Source organism: Panicum virgatum, chromosome 8N (assembly GCF_016808335.1).
Source record: "Panicum virgatum strain AP13 chromosome 8N, P.virgatum_v5, whole genome shotgun sequence".
Lineage (NCBI taxonomy): Eukaryota > Viridiplantae > Streptophyta > Magnoliopsida > Poales > Poaceae > Panicum > Panicum virgatum.
The window spans coordinates 31,728,474-31,737,666 of record NC_053152.1 but is presented as its reverse complement, the minus strand read 5'-3'; the positions used below and the strand labels follow the sequence as shown (position 1 = coordinate 31,737,666).

General features: G+C 48.4%; 1 protein-coding gene across 1 annotated transcript; it reads right to left on the bottom strand.

Moving 5' to 3' along the window:
* Positions 1-2,212: 2,212 nt before the first annotated feature.
* LOC120686554 lies at positions 2,213-3,418 on the bottom strand. The gene has a single exon (XM_039968766.1). The coding sequence runs from the start codon at positions 3,208-3,210 to the stop codon at positions 2,497-2,499; it is 714 nt and encodes a 237-aa protein (XP_039824700.1). The 5' UTR covers positions 3,211-3,418; the 3' UTR covers positions 2,213-2,496.
* Between the last annotated feature and the right edge of the window lie 5,775 nt (positions 3,419-9,193).

Sequence of the window (9,193 nt, the reverse complement as noted above, 5' to 3'; positions counted from 1 at the left end):
ACGGCTCGACGCGCAGGTGAGCTGTGAACGAGGATCGGGGGTCAGTGAGGCACAGGGATCGCCGGCGGCGAGGAATTGACCGTGGTTGGATTCACCTGCGGTGGCGGACCCGAGGGCAATTCCGGCGCTGGGGTGGCTGAGCTCGAGCACCAGTAGCTTGGTGAGGTCCCTGATGTCGAGGCGGAGTTGCTGCGGCGACTGGCAGGGACTTGGGTGCAGCAGGGCGGCGTGGCCGCGGCGGCGTGGCCGCGGCGGCGTGGCCGCGGCGGCGTGGCCGCGGCGGCGTGGCCGCGGCGGCGTGGCCGCGGCGGCGTGGCCGCGGCGGCGTGGCCGCGGCGGCGTGGCCGCGGCGGCGTGGCCGCAGCGGCGCAGGGGCTCTGCGCGGCAATGGCGTGGCGGAGGTGATGGGATGTGGGGTGGCAGCTGCGGTGTGGCATCGTGAGGGCGCAGAGGGAAGGCCGGGGGGTTTAAAGGAAGGGATGCGGCGGTCCTGGGCGTGCGTGCCCGGGCGTAATCCCGGCGTGATTTGTTTCAACTTTTCAATTAGAGAGCTAAATCAGTTTTCAATCTAGGACGCCGGCTTTCCCGAAATCTTTCAGTTTTAGAGAAGTTGCCAGTATTTTCAGAAATAAATTGAAGTGTATCAAGCTTTGTAGCTAAGCTAGTGAAGAACAAAATTCAAAGTCCATGTTTTGTTCAATCGAAGCATGGACATGCAGGTCGTCATGATGCAAAGAAAGGTACTGTTCCTTGAAGTCTGGAAAATTTTTCATTCATCGGTTTGTTCCCCGTATTATCGGAGGTAAATCAGATGGACTTTACGTCTTATGTGCTGCTTTATACAATTGTCATTGAGATTATTAGTCTACTGAGCTTTAACCAACAAAACACTAATAATCGATTCACTCCTCTCTATCTAGCTACCAATGAAACATTATATGTATAATATTTGAAGACATGAATATGGCCACTGAAGCTCATAAATTCTACTGATCTTTCATATTAGACGGTAGGACTATCTAAGTGTCATGGTTAATGCAGAACAGTTGCAACAGTGTACCCACCAACCTCCCCACCGTTCCTCTAATAATCATTTCTCACCATGTCACCCAAATGCTGTGCATATATAAGCAGCAGTTTTTATGACCTCCTCCTAGCGTAGTCTTAGCTATCCAACACGAAGAGAACACAACACGAAGCATGGAGTCGACAGATATAGAGGGAAATTCAACATCAAGAGACCACAAGTAAAGTTGGGAAATATGATGTAGCCAGCCAGTGGAAAATGGGAAGCATCAAGAACTACCTTCTCTCTGGAACCCAAGTCACGGGGAATCGGCATGAAAATGGTTCCGGCAAAACTAGAGGGCAATGGATTGGATTAGCAGGACTCAAGCCAGTGCTCTCCACTAAGGCCCTCCATATTGTGTTCCTAGAGTGATGCCCAAAAAGGAGAGAGAAGATTTGTACATCACTCCACACACCGTGGCTAGTGATGCCAACTTAGAGTGATGCTCTAAAAACCTGGAGCGATGCAAGAACAGGCATCGGTGCCAACTTCATAAACAATGATAAAATACTGCAGCATTAGGAAGGAGTTGACACATCTAGCACACTGTAGCGTTTTCTCTGTGCGGGCGACACGTACACACCACGACAAATCCGGATACTCCGGGTACTAGCCCGGGACCAGCCCCAACCCGGAGGCTCCAGGTTAAAATCCGAATATATCAGAATTTCTGGTATACCCACTTTGAGATTATTTAAGGATGCATACGATGACTTGATTCACCTAAATTCAAGTTTTTCAAAATAGTATTTTATTAAAATAACTCCCAACACAAATCATATAATGAAAATGCAAGTTGCTTCACAAGCATGGGTTCCACACGTATAAACAATTCAAAATTAAATTTAGATGAATTCAAATCAAGCACAAAATCTTATGAATGCTTAACAAAACTCATGATGCAATGTTTAATATGATAATTATATTTGGGTCGTTACGCGCATCATGTAAAATTTAGAAGACGACAACAATGCACATAACCATCTGCTGCCAGGTGACATGAACATTCATATCGCCAAGGCAAAACCGACATTCAGGGAGACAACAATCATGTATGTATGTAGTCTTAACATGGAGCTCAAGTAGACAACGATGACGAACAAAAGAACATCACAACATCACTACCGGAAATCAATGAGGTCGTAGATCAGCAGAGGTTAAGATTGATAGGAAAAGAAAATACGGTAATAGAAACTGACAGTGTGGTTAGTTAAACTTAAACAGATAACTCCATACGATTGATTGCACATCAGTTCCAAACTCAGGTGCAGAGAGAGACCTGCATGCCAACTACTTCCGGATGAATATAGATACAGCAGATAAATAGCTTAACCCTTCTGATCCTGTGGGTGGATCATAGATAGGAGATGAGATAGGTAACATTATTGGCCCGGAGCAGAGCAAACTGTACGAAGCTCTGACGGATCTCAGCAGGATGGCAGTGGCACACACTCCTCGGCGTTGCAGTCAGCATCCATGGCGGACTCGTCGTCCTCGCCGTCCGAATCAGCAGGGTGCTCCCTCGCATACTCCTCTCTACACTTGGCCCAGATGGCGTCGATGTCTTCCTGCCAGCCGTCCCGGGGGCCGAGGGCCTCCTCCGGCACCAGGACCCGGCCGTCCCTGCCGAACTCGTCCCGGACCCGGGCCTGGTACTCGAAGAACTCGCCGTGGGAGGCCCTCAGCGAGTCGAGCAGGCCGGCGAAGAGCTCCCGCTTCGCGTCGATGTTCCTCTGCGAGAACACCGTCGATTTCACCGGGTCGTGGGTCCGGTAGAGCTCGTAGTCCTCGATGGAGGGCGTGGGGTGGTTCTCCCGCCTCTGCGCCAGGATCCAGCGCACGTGCTCCGCCGGCATCTCGACCCACTTCGTCTCCGCGGCCTTGACCTCCTCGGCGTCGCCGGCAGCGGGCGCCGCCGCCGCATCGGCGGCAGATGCACCATCGGGGGATATCGCATCAGCCTCTTGCGCCTTCCTCATCGCGCCGGTCAGAACCCCCTCCTCCTCTCTAGGCGCATGCTCGCCGGCGCACGGAGCGCCGGACATCGCATCAGCAGCAGCATCCTGAGTCCCCGCCGGCGCAGGCTCCCGGAGGACCGTCAGGCCGCCGAACAAACGGAGATTCCCTGGCGCGTCGGCCATCCCCTGTGTCGGATTTGCCGCGCGGCGCTCGATTCGGGTGGGAGTCGGGATGCTCGCCGCAGCGTGGCGTGAAACCCTAGCTTTTGGATTTGGGGTCTGCAAGGGGCGGTGGTGCCTCGCTTTGTAGACGGAGGAGCAGATCTCCGATTCGGAAGGGGATCGATCAGATCAGGAGGGTCACCGCTCACTTCCAATCAGGGCCCGTCTCTGCATAGGGGCCCAACTTGCCCAGGCCCAAACGACCCGATCTCTTTTCCTGTATATCTTTATTAAAGTTGGTGGCTACCTCTATACCCAAAAAAATATCGAATCGGTATACTTTCACGTGAATTTTCTTTTACTCGTGTGCCCTTCTGGACGGGATGGAGGCTAACAGTGGCTAACCGAGGTAGAGAAAGACACTTTTACCCTTGTGCTGGATGGCATGTTAGGGGGGTTCGAGTTTGGCTGGGAATCGCCTTTCGCGGTGAGTAGTGGCGCACTGGCGTAGTACTACGGCGACTCCTAGAAAAACAGAGCAACAAGTGCACAACCACTATCGAGAAACTTGGAGTGCGCGGCGACCTTGCTGCCTTGCTTGTGATGGGGGGCGGCGGCAGCAACCTGCCACGGCTGCAGGCGCTTGCTACGACCGCTGTAGGCGCGGCAGGCAGCGACCCTGCGGCAGGGGCGCTTTGGCCTGCGCGGCTGCCCTGCGCCATGCGGCAGTGCCCTGCGCGGCAGGGGAGGCAGTGGCCTACGCGGCGCGGCAGGGGGCAGCCCGTAGCAAGGTGCCGGGCGGCGGAAAGGTCTCGGGCGGCGGCACCTAGGGCAACGACGTACAGAAGAGATGAGTGACGTACAAGAGACAGGCAATACGGTCCATACGAAAAGCAATAGGGATACGTACCTTGCGGGTGGGTCCAAAGTGTTGAAAGATGTATAAGAGTAGCATATCTCCAATATTAGAAATTATAGTGGTATATCTCCAATTTTTAAAAGTTACAATGGTACCCTTCCAATTAACTTTTAATATGCATTTTTTTTTCTAGAGAGCTTCTCAGCCCTGCATGGTAGCAGCTGGTTGGTTTAGGACATCGTCGCGGACGACAGCGTTTGTGATGAGGCCTACTTGTCAGCGTTTATCCTAGGTTGTGGTGTTTAGGTGTTGAGTCGAATTGAGTTCGCAGCTGTGTTGTTGTCCCAATTCAGTCGGTTGATGTTGTGTCGTGTTCTGCGGATGTGTTAATGTTCCAACCCAACCGGCTGGTGTTGTTGTTATTTTTTGTGTCTAGTGTGGGCATACTAATATTATCGTCATCTCTTCTTCCTGGTTCATTTCAAAAAAAATAGAAGGAACATTTTCTCTCTCGAGAAGATGACGACCAATTTGTCTAGAAATAATGTGCCTACTAGTTTTTTCTAAAACACTTTTACAATAAAAAGAAATATCCGAGAAACTTTGTTTCAAAAATGTTTCAAAAATTTGCTCTCATGAGTCTTAGGACATTGAAACTGCATCTAGGCTCCTGATGGGTTTTGGTGAGTTGAATGACAACATGATTAAAGGACTAATACTTTTGTTGAAGATATCATGAGCAGGGATTCATTTGTAAAAGAATTATTGTCATTCACTAATATAATGAAGAATCAAATGAAAGGGAAATATTGTTGAAAGTGAAGCATATTGTGAAGGAAAATATAAACAAGGGTTCATGCAATGATCAAAGATGGTTTCTAATTATGGCTCGACATAATGAATAGTTCTTTGTCTAAAAGATCAAACGTTTTTTATTACAACGCAAGACAAAAATATAAAGATATGAGAATGAAAGTGGAACTCATTGTTGATGTGCAAAGCTTAATTCAATGAGGTGAAGGTAAGTGGTGAAGAAAACAACTGAAATGACTAGTACAAGTGACTAAGCAAGCTTTGATGAAGAGACATCTTACTATGAAGCGAATTGCTAGGGTGAAGTGGCTATTATCCGTGGGGTGTTCAAAGTACCATATTTAAACCGTGTGGAGAGAAGCAATGCAATTCGTCAAATACTTTTTGGAGTAACTAGAAGATTCCAAGGATAGATTTGCAAAAGTGATGGGAATTCTAAGTCACTAGCTCAAGTAGATCAAAAGAAGAAGATGCAATGTTGAAGTCCCAAGGTTAACAAAGTCAAAGTATGGTAAAGCTGAAGTGTTTCAGAGCTCAAGTTATTGAAGAGTGATTTATATTTAATCATGAGTATAGGTGTCTCGTGCTATCAAGAGGGATGCAAAATTAGTTGATTGACATGGTCAAAAGTTTTCATAGTTCACTCAAGTGAGGATCCTGAGAGAAAACCCCTGTGAACTAACTTTGTGCTGTTTGGATGATCAAGTGTTTGATTGGTGGAACAAGTGAGAAATCTTAACTTGGGTTCGAGCTCCTCTGACCCTAATCGGTTTGACCGGTCTGGGAAGGTACAACAGTGTTCTGGCCCAGACCGGTCTGACCGGTCCTAGGGCTAACAGCTAGTTTTAGCCAGGCCGGTCTGACCAGTCTGCACTGACAGCTCAAAAGGGTAGTTTTAGGAAGTTGGGTATTTAGACCCCTTGGCCCTCTCTTTCATGGGCTGCTGGTTTTCTGGCTATTCTTGAGCTTCCTAAAGTATTTTCTTGACCAACAAGCTCTCCCCGACACTCTTTGTAAATTGTTGCAATTTGTTGCTTATCTTTTAGTTGGGTTTAGAGATTGAGCATGTGTGAGCAAATTGAGCATTGTGAGAGCTCAGATTTGAGCTGCAGAGAGCATCCATAAGTTGAGCACTCTTGGTTCCGTCAAAAAATGTTTGTGGCATTTGTTACTCTTGGTGGTTCTCCTCGTAGACGCCTAGGAGTCGCCGGCTAGCTCCCATCCGTATGGTGAGCATCGACAAGTTTGTGCGGGCATGATCTTGCCCCCTTAATGGAAAGGATCAAGATAGTGGAAATGAGGAAAGGTTGAAAGAGACCTAGCTCAAGGGATTGAGTTGATGGACACACGCCCAACGAGCACCTCAATGGAGATGTGGGATTCACAGTGGTGAATCTGAACTTCAGGAAACAAATTGTTGTAACTTGCAGAATTTATTCAAACGCCTATTCACCCCCCCTCTAGGCGGCTATCGAGATCCTTTCAGTGTGTCATGCGTTAGGATCGGATATGACCTAGCACACAATAACTCAAGATGTATACTGGGTCAGACTTGAATGCCCTATGACTAGTCGGGGGTTACCTGTTTGTATTGCTCGAGCCTAGGTTCTCAAGAAAGTTGGGGAGTTACAAGCTCACGAGTGAATATGAATGCTTAAGAGTCTGAACCTCTAGGAGTGTCTCAGAATGTTTGTCTTCCTATGCGGAGGACCCTCCATTTTATAGTCCTGGGGAGGCTCCTTATAGAGAAAACTAGTGAAAGATCGTGGAAGGGATAGGACTACAGGCTCTATCAATCGGTGGGGGCTTCCAACTCCGCTAGTCGGGGGTTGTCAAACTTGTCAGTTGGAGAATATGGGCGGCCACCATCCTCGTCCTTCGTGATGGGGTGGTCGTACCTATACGTCATGCCTCTTCAGTCGGAGCGGTCCTTTCGTTGATGGGTACGGTGTGGATGTCCCTTGAGGCCATGCCCCATTAGTCCACTGTCGTGGTGGTGTGTCTACGGTATGCCCATGATGATGTCATGCTAGTGGCATTTGAGATGATAGCACGCTACCCCGCCCATGCTCGAGGACGGGAAGGTAGAATAGTGTTCCCTATTGCGGTAATGGGAAGCACAATTATAACTGTTTTGACTGGGTCGTTGGTCCTTATCCACCACACCCGCTTGTGGGCCCACCGGTGCACTGTGTTCGGCCGACCCTTGTCCCCTTGGTTGGAGATATGGCCACGTGCTCGGCGGAGTTCATTCGGAGCACTCAGTTGGGAGTTCGGTACGGACCTTCAATCCGAACGCCCCTGGGTTTCAGGTGATGAGCCTTGCTTCTCCGACCAAATGGAGTTGCGACCCATAAGGATGGAGCGCTTTGCTAAGGAACTGCCTTAGCTTGGTTCTGTTTTATTATTAAGTGGGCCCGCTAGGGACCCCGAATCCCTATGTCACACCCAGTTTCGAATAGAAGACCAGATGTATCACATATGTGCGCCAGGATCAAATTCACACATATGGAAGACGTCCTCAGTGAATATGTCAAAGGCAATGTTCAACAACGTAAACAAAAGGGAATAAGTACTTTATTACACACTCCGATAAATAGGCTCGAAGGTCTTAAATGTTTCACCGAATAGCCTATACGAGATCTTCAACCATGCTTCATCAACTCCCACATGAATTTTGACTGGTGAACGCTCCTAGAACTTCTCAAAGTCATTGAAGTACTCCACTTCATTGTTCTCTTTTGAATAGCAATTAGGCAAGGGTGAGTACACTTATTGTTGGTACTCAGCAAGTGGGGGAAGATGCAAGGCCATCAAGGAAAGCCTAAGGGTTAAAGCAGATAGCATTTTAGTTGGTCAAATTTTATTAGCAAAAACCTAATTACTAGGTATAAGTTTATAGCAACCCACTTAAGCATAAGATCACAAAGGATCCAATATTATGCAACCAAAAATCACTATTAAATTATTCTTCAAGTTCAATTATCATGTGAGGGTCCAAACTGCTCATTGTTGACGGCCATTATTTCCCATTTTGACCGTCAACTTCTCGGGAATAAAATGAGCTTTACACCATATTCCATAAATATTTTTCTTATTTCTAACAAGTTCCACAAGTTTTGGATGAGTTGTGCTTTCAGGAGATAATATACTAAAAATGAATCGAAACTGGGAAAAACCCAGGCCGGCCGGCCTCACCTAGGCCGGCTGGCCTAGCACCTCCACTAACTATGCCACGTCTTCGGTCCAGGAGTGAAGTGACACGCTCACATTACCTCTAAACCATAGATTGCAAGTTGGTTTGATTAAATGGACCGAAAGGCCTAGCAGATGGATTGGAAAGCTCACCTGCAGCACTTACCGAGATCTTTTGGCCGGGAGAACCACTATGGACTTCATGCACCCTTGGATCAAGATGTCGGTGAAACAGGAGTCCGAGATGGGGTCAAACCCAGGTCGGCCGGCCATGGAGAGACCGGCCGGCCTACAAATTTCAGCTTCAAACCGACGCTACCATCCACCGCCATCTAGAGAAGACCAGGAGCATCCACGAGAAGGTCGGCGCGAAATAGAGGAAATCCCAGGCCGGCCGGCCTAGGGGAGGTCAGCCAGCCCCACTTTACAGAGTCTTGAGCTCATCTTCGCGTGGAAGCTACATCAACCGACCCTCTTGCTTACACCTGACGCCTCGGCCAAATACCGACCTCTAGCTAGTATGAATAGGCCCCCATCCTCACTTGTGAGACACACACAAAAGGAGTTCTCTCTTCTCATTCTTAGTTTCTAGAGTAGGTTAGGTAGTCTGGGAGTTAGAGTCGAGTCGAGCTTGTCTCGGGATTCCGGAGTCATCATCGGAAGTCGGGTATAAGCTCTTGTATCTTTTCCTTTGACATTTATCAATATAAGTTATCTTCTTTATCTTTTCGAGTCAGCTTTACATTCCGTATTTATTTATCTTCTCAAGTTATCTTACTTGTGTGCGGAAGTAATTCCTCTAGTTTAGACTTTGTACCTATCTTGTTTATCGGGATCTTACCTTACGGGTTTTCTCGCCTGGACTAGGGAGGCTCAAGTTAGTTCCCTAGGTTGAGGGGGATTTCTCTTGTTAGCTACAAGAGTAATCCTAACACCGAAAGCAGACATGGTGTCTGAGCTCAGTGTTAGCTAGAAAGTGTGTTCCACCCCACAGTACCGTTGTGGTAGGCGGCAGGTGGTGACAGCCTTGTCCGTCCCTTGTAGTCCACCACGTTCGGGTGTTTTTATAGTAGTAGTTGCAGGTTGTCATTGTACTCCCCTCTCATCCCTTTCTAATGTCCTTCCTCTTCCAGCCGC